Below are 13,995 nucleotides of genomic sequence, written 5' to 3'. Positions count from 1 at the left end.
TTAAATCTGTATTACAGAGTTTCATGCAAATACAACCCAAGAAAGGGATCTCTACAGCCAAACTCACAATGTTTAGTTTTTGAGAGCTGTTCCACCAAGTGTGTATTGTATAGGAATTCTTTCAAGCCTCCTGATCATGTGACCTCAAGCAGAGGCAGCAGATAGCAGAGGACAAGGAGAGGCCCTAGTGTTATGGTCAGAAGCAAGCTGGTGGGTCTATGAGAAGGATGGTGCCTGTGAAGTGCCCAGCAAGTATCACCCCAAATGGCTAGAAGGGTACAGGTAATCTAACTTGGGGAAGCGTGCAAGGTCCTCTACAGTTCATAAATCTAAGGACCAGCCATGGCTCATTGGTATACCTTTATCAGCACTTCCTCAGGGTCAATATGCACACAGTACATTCAACTTCAATGCTTTTATAAAAGGCCTGAGTTCAAATCCTGATGGTGTGACTGTGGACACATCCCTTCACATTAAACTTTGGTTTCCTCTAGTAGAACAGGGCTACATTCAGAGCACTCATGTAGTGCCTTGCACAAAACATGAGCACTGAGCCCTGCTGGTGTGGCTCAGTTGGTTGGACATCGTCCTGCAAACCAAAAGGTTGCCGGTTCGATTCCCAGTCAGGGCACATGACTGGATTGTGGGTTTGGTCCCCAGTCAGGCACATATAGGAGGCAACCAATCGATGCTTCTCTTTCACATCAACGATTCTCTTCCTCTCTTTAGAATTAAAAAAACAAAACAAACACACAAAAAAACCTGAAACAAGCCCCCCCACCCCAAACCCATGAGCAGTGGGCACTTAATGAATTACCACTATTTTAATGGAAAAATACCTCAGAGGCAATGTGCCAAGATACAAGTATCTATGCGCATTGGTAGCATAAGTAATTTTTACTTCCTTCTTTGAGCATGTTATTATTTCCCTTATAAAGTGCACATATATTAATGATATAAGAAGTTGTTTCCAACCCCACAGCTCCCACAGCAATGGTAGATAAGGAGATGGTCACCACATGGCACTGCTGTGCATGGAAGCAGCCGCAGCATGTTCCACACACACACCCCCCCCCAAAGCAGAGGCCTAGGTGCCGCCCTGACACCGTCATCGAGGTCAATCACAAGCTCCTTGAACCCTGGATCCTGCATCTGTAAAATGGGATGATACAGGTCTATAATCCCTTACCTACCCCAAACCCTTGTAGCCAGATGTTCTGGGAATTCAGAAATGTTTTGGTTTCAGAAAGGTGATACAGTGGGGTCGGAAGCAGCACCCTGTAACAGCCACAGTAATCTTTCTGTGGGGAGATGTGTCACATATAGGACCACAAACAGCTTGGTGTCAGCTGTGGAAAAACCTTTTCCATCTCAGAGGTTCTGGGCTTTCTGGGCTCTTCCGACCAAAAGTAAGGACTGTGGCCTATGCTTACTCTTAGGAGTAGTTGTACTGACCAGTCCTTCGGGTGCCAGATAACCCATGGGCTCTTCTCAAATGTGGCACCAGCTTCCTAGGCTTCGATAAGGGGACCAATGCCATCCCTCACCTAAGTGACTTGGAGGAGTGAACATGGGGAATGCACCACCTGAAAGGAGTGGGCCTTGCAGACAGTAAACTCTCAGCCATGAGGGTAAGCTGAGGAGAACCTTTTTGTAAAGACAGCATATATCCTGACATAAAAGGAACAGCTATTTTTGAACAGAAGAAAACATAAAATACCACCTGCAAAGAAAACGCTTCCAAGTATTTTTGTATGCAGGTGGGCTGAGAGCTAACACTTCTGAACAAGGAGTCACATGGACTGTCCATGTAGGATGTGTCCTGCTGTCTGAGACTACTCTACCAGCATGAGAATCATGGATGAAAAGAATGGACTATAACACATACCCCAAAAGGATGATATACTCCAGGTGGACAAAGTTGTTAACTGAATGACAAGTAAGATATAAAAATAGAACCAGGCTGGTGTGGCACAGTGGATTGAGTGCCGGCCTGTGAATTGAAAGGTCACCAGTTCAATTCCCACTCAGGGCACATGCCTGGGTCACGGGCCAGGTCCCCAGTTGGGGGTGTGCAAGAGGCAACCAATCTGTATCTCTTGCACACTGATGTTTCTTACCCTCTCTTTCTCCCTCCCTTCCCCTCTCTCTAAATTCAAAAAACGAAACAAAACTTAAAAAAACAGAACCAAGTAAACGAGCGAGAGAGAGAATCGAAAGACCAAAGATGGGAGGACATGTCTATAAAAATGAATCAAAGACCCATGAAGTCTGTTCCATCTGCTCGTATCTGCTAATCAAACACAAAAAGAATGGTTCTGGTAAGACTAACCAGAGGTTCAGGAGAAGGAAAGGAAGACCTTCGCATAGTTTGAGTTGATTAGTTCACTCTTCTGAGAGACGCACAGATAGCCACAAAACCACAGATGCTTCTAATTTTCTTAACTGTGGCTTCCTAAATAGGTAACAGACTAATGATTAAATAAAGCTCATACCAGGTTCAGTTGTTAAGGGTCCTCCAACCCCACTCTACATAACCAGGGTGCTAGAAACAGCTGGCCCACAACCCTGTGTGCAAAATCCACTCCTACCACAGCACTTCCAGAAAGGCATTTATATCTGAAAGCTGTCTGGTAGGACACCGAAAACAAAAAGGTAATTCAAGACCCTCGTCACAAATTGGTTCAGATAAAAGAATTTCAAGAGTTTATTGTACAACTTGACGTCACTATCAAGGAAGCTTCCGAGAGAGAAAAAGCTGGGGAGGGTGTGGATGACTCCCCCCCAAATCAGTTCACCTGTCCTAATGATTCAAACTATAAAGAGAAAAGCAGGGTGATGCACCTGACAGAAGGGAAGAGGTCCTCACTTACAAGAGGACACGCCACATGGCACTCTAGATTCTTCATCCCCGCTGTTCCCAGCAATGCAGGGCCAGACACTGAGGGAAGAGTTGGAGGAGCCATGTGTGCAGGAGGGGCCCTCTGAACCGTGAGCCTCTCGACTCAGCCAAGCTGGTAGGATGCCCGCTGGGCACAGAACCGCTCAGGGGCCTCACTGAATGCACATTTCCTCCTGATACAAATATCCAGGAGGTTCACCCAGATACCAGAGCTGCACTTGAAAGCCAGAGGGAAAAAGCCCTCTGTGATGTATGGTTTCCATTAGGACCAGAAGCTCCTTTGCAGGGCTTTAAGCTAAAGGGGGCCAGACCAAAGGCCCACTGGAAACAGGCTGTTCATGGTTCCAGGTACACACCTCTGGTTCCTGTTCCATCAGAGAAATGCAGCTGGGACAGGGCATCTTGGAAAAGAAAGAAACAAAGAGCGTGTGCTTGGCAGGGACATAGGGCACACACTAGCAGGGATCTGACAATAAATGAAGAATTAGAACTGGTACAGAGCGAGCAGGAAAAATGAACGAGCAGTAGGCATTTGTGTACAAGCTGAGTCATGTCTAACACTAGGTTCTTCCAGTGGTGGTTAGGGCTGGTGCTAGTTACCAAAAACCAGTTCCTAAACTGCCCTCTCTTTGGAAATGGCCTCCCTAGTGCAGATCTTCTGCCCACTGCCACTCCACATCTCAATGTCACTCAAATTAATTGTGCCCCAACGCAACGGTTTCTCTATCTGCTCAGAAGGCAGTTACTGGCTGCCGACCATGTGCCAGGTATGGGATGCTGAGGGAGGCAGCCTAGCAGGTCCCAGAAGTAGGGAAGTTGTGTTCCTGGAGGTGAGAAGGAGGCAGCGGGAAGCGACGGAACAAACACAATGATGACCCAGTTAATTCAACTGTGGAAGTACAACAAAGGTGCCAAATACAACAGAGAGGCAGGGGCAGGAGCCAGAGCCTATGTATAGGAGGTGACATTTACGCCAACACTTAAAGGATGGGGAGGAATCCAGAACGAAGTTGGGCAATCAGAGGAGCTCCTCAGGGCAGGTGTGCTCACGTGCGGGCCCAAGTCACCATTTACAGTGTCTCCCCACCATGGTGAGGTCTGCCTGTCCCTGAGGTGGGGGCAAGGCTGTTCTACCATCACTTCCCCAGCGTCCTGGGATGAGCCTGACACAATGTAGGGCCCACCAGTGCTGTGTCCAGGAAAATAGACCTGCAGGGGGACTTGAGTAGGAGGCATGGTCTGTAGTATGGGAAGGAAACCGCCTCATGCATCTGAAGCAAACTGCTCGCAAGGTGTTCTCAGCAGTAGGCTGTTTTCAACTGTGGGGTCCCTTACGAGAGGGTACCAAGCAGGGCAAAACAAGCCAAACCAACCAACTAACGAACCAGCCATAGGAGCTCAGTGGATAAGAAAACTGAACTAGATTTTTATTTCACATGCTGTTTCTACTGAAAACAGGCAAATCTCCAGAGGATGGGTGTTTTTCAGGGACAGCTCAATTCAATTCGATGTTCCACACCGCCACATCCCAGTGCAGTGGAAAAGCCCACTGGTGCAATGATGCCAAGGTTCCTGACTGGCAGGGAGACACCTGACCCCATATGACCATGGAAAGTTAAGAAGAGTACATGAATTTCCTCTTAAGACTTATTCAACAGTTGATTCAAGAAGGGTTTGCACCCTGGCTAGTGTAGCTCAGTGGGTTGGGCATTGTCCCACAAACTGAAAGGTCACTAGTCTGATTCCCAGTGAGGGCACAAGCCTGGGTTGTATGCCAGGTCCCCAGCTGGGGATGTGTGAGAGGCAACCGATCAATGTTTCTCTCACACACCGATGTTTCTCTCCCTCTTTTTCTTTCTCTCTTTCCCTCTCTCTATAAAATCTTTAAAAATACGTGCTTGCAAGTGGTCCTCTCTTAACAAGAAATGAACTGTCCAGAACCCTTGGATCACAATCAGAACTCCCCTTCCCCTCAACATTCCCTGGTGGTTGAAAAATCTAATTCATAGGCAATCTCAACGCATGACCATTTTCTGCTGAAAATGAACTGATTAACTTGAGTGCCATGGCTCCATTTTCCCCTTTGCCAACCCTGTGGTAGAGCTGAACTTTCCCAAAGTGGAAAGGAAGCACAGGTGGCAAAACCTAAGGGAACCTGCGTGACAATGTCCCAACGACGCCCCTTTAAATAAGGTAACATTAAACAAGGGTTATTAACTCAAGAGATCACCTACACTTAGTTATGAGAAGATACAAAACAAAAAAATCTAAAATTCTAAGCTTCTAACCACATATCTCCTAAAGTTGTTCTTATGAACCAAAGTTAGATACACAATGTCTAAAATTCTACAAATTGACCAGGCACACCAAGGCCACGACACTTCAGAATGCACTGAGAACATATGCACCAACATACTATTAGAGAAGTGTGGTACTTACAGTAAACCTTTGATTAAGTATTTAACTAGTAACCTTTTCCCTCCCAACCCAAAACATTTCAGAGATATTCTACACACCTTCACTGTGGTGACTTTCAGATAAGCACAATCTCCTTCCCTAGGGTACTTCACAAAAACCCAGATTATTTCAATCTGCTCTTCTTTCTCCCTCTGAACTCCTTGGAGTAAAAGCCGAGTAGAACTTCAGGCTCTTTGCCCCTGAAACTCAACTTATTAAAGATCATGATTAAAGTTCTCTTAAAAAGATTATCTGTAATAAAACGCCAAACTACCCATATCTAAGATGATATACTACCTGTCTTACCTTATCCTTGACCTGAAGGCCAGATTATTTAAATAAATTATAAGAAAGTATGAAAAACTGAGGTACTCCCGAGGGTCTTATTTGGCCCAGCTGGGACCGCCACCAGAGGACGGGCTTTGGGACAAAGATAAAAATGTCTAAAAGAATAAAAACGGAAAGGAAGCCTCTTGAGTCTTTTCAGTTTCAAGAGACTGACAAGGACTGAAGATACACAATGGTTCTGGTTGAATGCCAATTCAAATAGGATTTAAAGACAACAAATATAAAAGGAGACTATTACCTCTTCACTTGTTAAAAAGAAATATCCAAAACTTAAAAAAAAAAAAAAAAAAAAAATTGGGACCAGACAGTCCAAAACCAATGGCATCAATAGCATCAGACAGATGAGTGAGGGTCCATGGAAATTCTGCCAGCTACCAAATGGCAGACAGAAGTTTTCTGAATCTAGACTACTTTGCTTTGATTTTTAGCACTTCCTAATCACCATGGTGACTGCTCCCAGAACAATCCTCTCATTTCCTGCCCTCCTCCATCCCACCTCCTTGTTCTGAGATGAGGCTAAGTTAATCCTACGTAGAGCCCTCCTGATAGCAGGCCGAGGCGTGGTTGTGCTCTATCGACACACTTGCAGCTCAGGCATACTCACGTCGATCTCCCCATCATCAATCTCTCCGTCGTCATCCTCTTTTTTTTTCTCCTTGGTAGCCTCCGGGGGCTCCTTTTCTTCCACACTGTGGACACCTGCCTTTCCCTCCTCCCTGGGAGCTCCTTCTCCCTTCTCCTCATCATCCTCGGCCCCAGCCTTCTCGGCTTCGTCCTCCTGCCCAGTTGGGGCTGGCTCTTCAGGTACCTCCTCATCGTAGTCTAATTCATGTTCGTCCAATTCCCTGGTGACTGAGGAGGCCTCATCTCTCAGGTCGCTTGTGCGATCTTCTTCCCCCGCATCCCCTTCCTCTGCACGTGGCGGGCTCGTTGGGCCCCTGTTCAGCTCCTGTCGCTCAGAGTCCTGGTCCTGATCCTCCTCATCAGAGCGACTCTCCTCTTCCTCCTGGCTCAGTCCCAGGGCAGCATTTTCCTCGTCCTCCAAATCAGAAGCCCTCCCTGCAGCTCTGTCCACATCCTGATCAGACCCACTTTCTCTCAGAATGTCATCGTCTGAGAGCCCCTGCTGCTCCTCCTCATCCTCTGGAGAGCGAGGGTCCCGTTCAGGGCTCTCAGCCACATCCATCGGTACCCACAGTTCTGCAAAAGAAAGAGAACACAGATTCACAACATTTATCAAAATGGAAAGTAAATCTGCCCTGGTTTTCCTGTCCCCACACTCACTCCTGACCTGCAGGGGGGGACCAGGATCTGCATTTTGCTTCGTCCTGCACAGCTTCTCCAAACCCCAGTCCCCACTCCACAGACACTACTGCTGGCTGTTCTACCATGGAGGATGGCAGGCCATCCCTGCACACACCACCTCCACAAGGATGGGCTGTGCTTGCTAAGCTGTGTTAAGTACGTCACATCTGCAGCAACCTGTAAGGAAGACACCTAGTACACCCCTTCTTCTCACCAGTGCCGCCCAAACGGTTAACAGAAAATAGGTGATAAGATATGCATTGCAAGGGATTAGACTGCTGATGAAAGTCAAGAAATAAGGCAACAACATTTGAAGGCATGCGTCTAACCATTTTCTTCTGGAGTCATCTTGAAGGGCCTGGAACAGAAACCCCAGCCCATCTTTAGGGGTCCCCACATTGTAGGCTATCTCCTGTTCCTGAATGCACTTCCCCAAGCATGGCCCTGATTGCTTCATCAGATGCACTTGGCATGATCTTGGTCCTCACCAGACTTGTATGCTGGAGCTGCCAAAGGATGCCCAGAAGGCGACATTCATGTACTCTGTGATTCTCACAGCAAAGACCCATTGCTCTAATACAGACATGTTGTGGAAAAGAATTCTGGCAGAAAATTTTATATATTTAAGTACAGTTGACCTTTGCATAACACAACTTTGAACTGCATGGGTCCACTTATATGCAGGTTTTTTCAACTGGCCCAGGGAGCTCAAACCCACATTGTTCTAGGGTCAGCTCTAGATGCTAGCACCTGGAGGGAATCCTAGTATATGAAGGGCCAACTGTAGTAGTCCTTGTCTTTTAGACTGCTCAGGAGGCCAGCACGCCTAACCCCCGAGTTGTTCAAGGGTCAACTATAGTTTCTAATGTAAAAATACCAATATGTCATTTTTAGATTTCAGTTATATTTTTACTAACCTAAATTTAACTATAAAGTGAGTAGTTTTTGGTTTTCCCAACTCAGTGTGCAAAGACAGTACAGTGTTCCATTTGTTTTAAACATAGATTGCAGAAGACGGGGTAAGAATATGAGTGTGTGAAACCAACACCAGTCTATTAGAAAAAACCATTCACTAATGAAAGGTGTACCAAGTCACCGCCATGGAGTTTTGAAAAAATAGTAACAGTGAAGGGTTCAATGGTCACTTGATTCTTCCAAATTTGTTATTTAAAATAATGTGTGTCACAGTCATGCTCTTTGGCATCTCTGCAAGATATGGAAACATATACACATATATTTACAATGCTTAAATACATAATTTTTTATGTATTTATATAACTAAAGATTAAAAATATATATATTTTTTAAATTTATAATTTCAAAAGAAGAACCTGTGTTTAAAGATTCATATACCAAAAGTTGGCATCTGAACCTACAATTAAAAACATTGTTTCGGCTTTTAATGGAAATTATTATAATTGAGCACGCATTAGGACAAATCACTTAAAATTCAACACTTTATAAATAAACTACATGATTAGTAGTAATAGAGATTTATGAACCAATCAATTCATTCGAAGTCATTTAAGAACACAATTTTGAAAATGATTTAATTTTTTGTCTTCTGACTACACTATCTAGAGATAGAACTATTGGAAAGTACTAAAAAGTTAGTCCTAATATGGTATACTTCGCTGAAAATGAAAATTTGAGGCTACTCCCATGACGTTGTGGCCTCCCTTACACAAGGAAGAGCCTATCATTGCACGCAGCACACTTCTATAGCCCGGGGCATCGTGCAAAAATGAGAAAGCTACCAAGGACAGAGCTGGCTTCTAAGGCCCCTTACACTCTTAACTATTCTAGACAGAGAATGGGGGCAGTTACAGCAATCAGCCAAGGGCCATTGGCAAACTGGCAGCCTCCTCCACCCTTAATTAATGATACTGATAAAACACATAAGATTTTCCTTTGTGTATGATACCCTATGCCTATCTCTCTATAGTTTTTATTACATTGTATGTAAGAAATCTTCTCCACAGGAAGACAGGGACTTTCATCTCCCTAGCTGCTTAAGCTAGCACCTGGTATCTTGTAGGCAGGCAGTCACATGGAACCCATTACTGAGCCTTTATATATCACTACTTGAAAACAAACGAATTCTGATTTTCACACTTTATACTCTAATAGTGACCTTGAAACAAAGCTACCTCTTAAATCAATCAACCAAATTTGAATGTACTCTCAAACTAGTTTAAAAACCACACAACTAATACTCTGCAGAACTCCCTACCCCCAAGCCTGTGATTGGCCTTGCAACATACTATCCTGTTCATAGCCACAAACTCTCATAACCTGTAACAGTATTTTTCTAGGGCCCAGGTCAAATTGGTTTCTGCTTTGGTTTCACTGTTTGATCAGATCCAACCAAATTGCTTTTTATATTTTGGTAAACCTGAAATTAAATCTTAGAATAAGAAATGGAAAAAAAGGGTGTCAAACTTCAAATAATGCAAGAAGTAGGTGAGTAATGTGGGATGTTTACCTCTTGGTACACTGTACCTTTATGGATACATGAGCTAGTGCATACAGTATGGGCTTCTGAGGTAGAACTTGAACTCCCAGCTCTACTGCTTCTTAGCTTGAGGATCTTAGGGAAATTATGTAAACTTGCCAGTCCTCAGTTTCTTCATCTGAAATACGGGGACAACAGTATCTACTGTACAAGGCTGTTGAAACAGATGAGCCTGCTAATATGCATGGCACATTTTAATTTTCTTTTTTTAAAAGTAATTGTTATGAATTTATTTGAGCCAAAGTGATGACATATACCTCGGAGCAAGATCTCAAATGCTCCCTGGCACATAATGTGAAGGTGAGGAAAGGTAATCCTCAGTTTCCAAAAATAATATTCTTCTCACCCGTCAGGTTCAGTTCAAGTCTCTTGGTGTACATCCAAGGGTAATTCATTCACTGTTTCATTCAGCAAATACCTGATAATCTACTTAAATGCAAGACTATATTATTAAACAACTTACGCAAAAATTCAACAGCTACCACTATCCAATGCAAGACCACTACTCTGTGTCAGGCACTTGACCAATTTCCTCACATCAACCTTCCAAATAAGTTATGGTCCCCTTCATAGATAAGGAAACCAACGCAACATGGCCCCTGAGTGGCTATCCTAGGACTGAACTTGGAGCTGTACTTCAAGCAAGTGCTCAGCCCCAGAGCCCTGGACTATGCAGGAAATGAGCTTCTGCTCTGTCAAGGAACTAACCTCTACCTTTTGCCATTGTTCCTGTAGGAAAATGGAACCCGAGTTCCAAACTAGTTTTATAAACTCCTTTTTGGAACATAGCCCATGCATAAATTGGGGACTTCTATTGTACCAGTAGATTTGCCTGTTTTTCTTTTCTCCCTTCTAAAGTTTTGTGTTCATCCAGCTATCCTCCTGTCTTAGCCCTTCTAGAACCAAAAACATACCTTTTCATGTAAATGGAAAAGTTAACGTATTTACACAGACTACTAGTTAAAAAATGATGATGACCATATGGAGATTGAACTTGTGACAGCATTTATTTTATGATTTTAAACTTGTCCAAAGTCTCAATCTTAGATACTTAAACAGGAATGCCCTCCACAGTTTGAATTATGGAAATTACTTCAACATTCTAAGGACGCAAAGGGTAACCTCCTCTCAAAGGTAGTTCTCAGCACTGACCAGAGGCGGCGAAGCCGTAACTCCTGAGTGCACCTGCTACTACCAGGGGCAGCTCAGGGCTCTCTGTCAGTGGTGCTTAGACTTTGGGAGTAAGGACTGCTTAGAGAAAAAGATGAAGAGTTTGCTTCCCTCCCTAGAAAAATCTGGACACACACAATTTATCTTCTGCTTTAGGGAGTTCAAAACCTCCTGAGGTCCACCCGTGGCCTCCAGGTTAACTCTTGCCCTAAGTATACTATACATTATTCTACTGTGCGTCCACACTTATCATACTGTACTGAGACTTGCACAGTCTGTTGGGAGGCCCTCCTGTCTCACACAAAGTGACTGAAAAGACTCAGACTCACTTCTATGTTCCCTGGGCTCAGCAAACAAATGCCTGGCACTTGGTAGCAGAGCTTCCATGTAATTTACTGTCTAAACTGAGACATGTTTGAAACTGAGACTAGAAGAGGGCACTGTTAACAATTACAAGAAGCATGAATAAGGGCTGTCCAAGGCACACGGTGATATCCAGTCATATTAGGAGGCCCTGGGTTTGAAATCACCTAGGAATTCACAATCCAAGGCTGCTCACAGGGGAACACCTTGCAGATGGAAATATACCAAAGAATTTCCATGTTATTAGAAGTAACCCGTGTTACACCTCGCTGCACTGATGAGGAGCGTCAGAAGATGACTTACATTCTAGGGTCTGCTCTAGGCAGGTTAATTGTCTCTCTATGCGCCTTAGTTCTAAATTAACTTGAGATTAATTCAATTTGGCAAATATCTGAATGCATGCTCCATGTTAGGTGCTAAGAAATCCATGTGGCCTGTGAAGTGTAGCCAATGAAATGGAGGGCCCTCTGGTTGAGTCTTCACCAACTGCCAGGTGCACAGATTTTACTCAGTTTGTTCTCATACAATCACCCTGTAATCGAAGATTCTTGGCAAAGTTTACAATTAATTCTTTAATCCTTTTATCCATAAAACGGTGAACTTGCCCATAGAACAGAATAGTAAGTATTCGTCACTATGCTTCTACTGCCTACTGCATTTGGCGGATGGTAGCTGATGGTTGAAAGAAGGAACGACAAAATCTTGTTATCTGATAAACAACCTGTTGCATACCAGAAGTAAATTTGAAGTAAGTGCCTAATTTTTAGAAGACTATACCAGAACTCTAGCATAGTGGCTACTATGTCATGTCCCAGCAATCACTCAGGAAGGATGCACACTGATTCCCACAGCATTGCTAAAACACAGAACATTTTGGGAATGTCTCTTTGGAGTGACCTTTAGAACCTGCAGAACCCTCTCCTGGTGCTTTCAGTGGAAGCAAATCTTCCTCTTTGCAAGGTGAGTGACTGAGAAATGCCTGGCAGGAAGACATTCAGAGCCTGGTCTGGTAGGTGAAATGAGGTGAGTTACAAAGCTAGGCAAGACAATTTGGGGTCAAACACAGGGTATAACTATTAAGATAGATTTTCTCGAATGTCTTATATTTTAACTACCAGGAGTTCTCAAGTTTTGGCAAAGAAGCGTCAATGACATACAAGCATAACCTCTCATGATAACAAGTTTAAATAGAGCAGTCCCTATTTGAATGCCTAAGTTCTGGTACATTTAGTTAAAATTCTGATTCATAACTTCATATATTTACAACATCTAAAGGAAGGGTGGCAAGGCTGGTGAAAGACACCACCCCCAAACTAAGTTTGACCACCAAAAAAACTCAGGGAGGAAGCACTCACCTTGAAATGATCTGAAGCTGCTGAAAAAATTTTCTAAAAAAGTTTTAAACATGAGCAGGGCCTCAACTTACCTGTTTGCTCTCTTGAATGATTCCACAAAGGTTTCTTACAGAGTCTGAGCATTTCCCACCCAAAACTGGAGAGGACTTCCAGCCTTAGGGACACATTTGATTGGTTTCCGGTGCTGGCTGGGCTCCACACGTCTCACACTGTAGAATTATCAGGCAAAGACTCCCTCCTTAGGACTTGGAAATGGGAATCAGCCTGTGTCCAGGTTCACCCTGATAATCCCAACCTCTGCTCTGGGCAAGGACCATTCCACAAGGTATACGATGAAGGTGAATCTCCAGGGAGAAATGATGATACCCCTTGCTATGTCCCTAAACATTACTTCACATGTCAAAGATCCTCTTCCATTTCCCCCAAATAAATTGAAAGACTGACTTACTCTTGCAATTGAGTTTGCTGGTATTTAAAATGATCAACCACTTCATCCAGCAAACGCGGCTGTCATAAAGTATTTTGAAAAACTTAAGTTTTAGTAAGAGCAAGACTGGAAGTAGGTTCCTCCAGCATCGTAGCTGCAGTGAGTTAATACCAACGATGGGTATTCTTTGGGTCCCTAAACAAGGGGGCAAGAAAGTTATATATTTCGAAGAGTGGAGTGCGTCTTGGGGCACAGCCAATACGTCCAACCTGTACACACACTGGGAAGCCGAGAGAGCAAGTTCCAGGAGGCTCCGGAGAGCTCAAAGTTCCGGAAGAGCCCATCTCTAGTCCGACCTGGCTGCCTCCGGAGAGCGAAACTAACTGCCTCCCCGCAACACCTTTGTGGGCTGCAAACATGTGCCACGGGAGTGTCCCGGAAGAAAAGTGACAGCTTTAGGAGAATCAACTCCACCGCGGGGCGCGGAGGCAACCGCGGGGAGCTCGGGCTCTAAGAGGTTCCAGGGCCCCCCGGGCAGGCTCGCCGTAGACGGAATGCGGGATCGTGCTACCTCAGCGTCCTCTATCCGGGGCTCAAGAGCCACGCTTCGGTCCAGGGAGGTTGGCAGCCCGGAGCGCTGCCCGGAGGCGGTGGCAGCGGGCTCCCGGGCCTGAGCTCCGCGCCGACACCACGCTCCCCGCCTGGCCGCCTAGGCCTCCTCCTCGCCGGCCCAGCCACCCCGCCACCTACCTCAGCGCGAGGGCGGGGAGGGGGCCACGGTTCCGCTGGGGTCGGGGCGGCGCGGGGAAGACGTCCCTGGCCCTTCCGCTCCTTGCAGGATCCGGCTTGAGGCGCGACGCGGGCGGAACAAACGGGCTCCACTACCCGCGGGGGCCGGCCATTGTGCTACGTCATCAGGCCGCGACGGTCGTCCTGCAGGACGGCGGGCTTCCCTATCTTGCCCCGCCCTCCGCTCGCTTCCTTCCGGCCTCCGCGCGGCCGCTGCGCGCCTCCCTTCCCCGGCGCGACGCGCCCCCGAGCCCTTCACGGCGCAAGCGCCGCCTAAGGCCCCGCAGCGGGGAACAGGTCTGAGCCCGTGACCCGCGGCCGCAGTACGTTCACGGGGAGGGCACACGGCGTCGAGTGCTCACAT

At 45.6% G+C, this 13,995-nt stretch overlaps 1 protein-coding gene across 2 annotated transcripts in view; it reads right to left on the bottom strand.

The window, feature by feature from the left end:
- ZC3H18 (zinc finger CCCH-type containing 18) overlaps positions 1–13,752 on the bottom strand; it is a 62,107-nt gene extending 48,355 nt beyond the window's left edge. For both annotated transcript variants that reach the window (XM_054588948.1, XM_054588949.1), the window contains exons 1-2: positions 13,593–13,752; positions 6,312–6,907 (exon numbers count right to left, since the gene is read on the bottom strand). In XM_054588948.1, coding sequence (XP_054444923.1) covers positions 6,312–6,893 — 582 coding nt within the window. In that variant the 5' untranslated portion in view covers positions 6,894–6,907; positions 13,593–13,752. The remainder of the gene's footprint in view (positions 1–6,311; positions 6,908–13,592) is intronic.
- Between the last annotated feature and the right edge of the window lie 243 nt (positions 13,753–13,995).

The sequence above is a fragment of the Pteronotus mesoamericanus genome, unplaced genomic scaffold (genome assembly GCF_021234165.1).
Source record: "Pteronotus mesoamericanus isolate MK-2021 breed Mesoamerican mustached bat unplaced genomic scaffold, CSHL_Meso_final scaffold_165, whole genome shotgun sequence".
NCBI classification, from domain to species: domain Eukaryota; kingdom Metazoa; phylum Chordata; class Mammalia; order Chiroptera; family Mormoopidae; genus Pteronotus; species Pteronotus mesoamericanus.
This window is presented reverse-complemented; position numbering and strand designations above follow the sequence as displayed.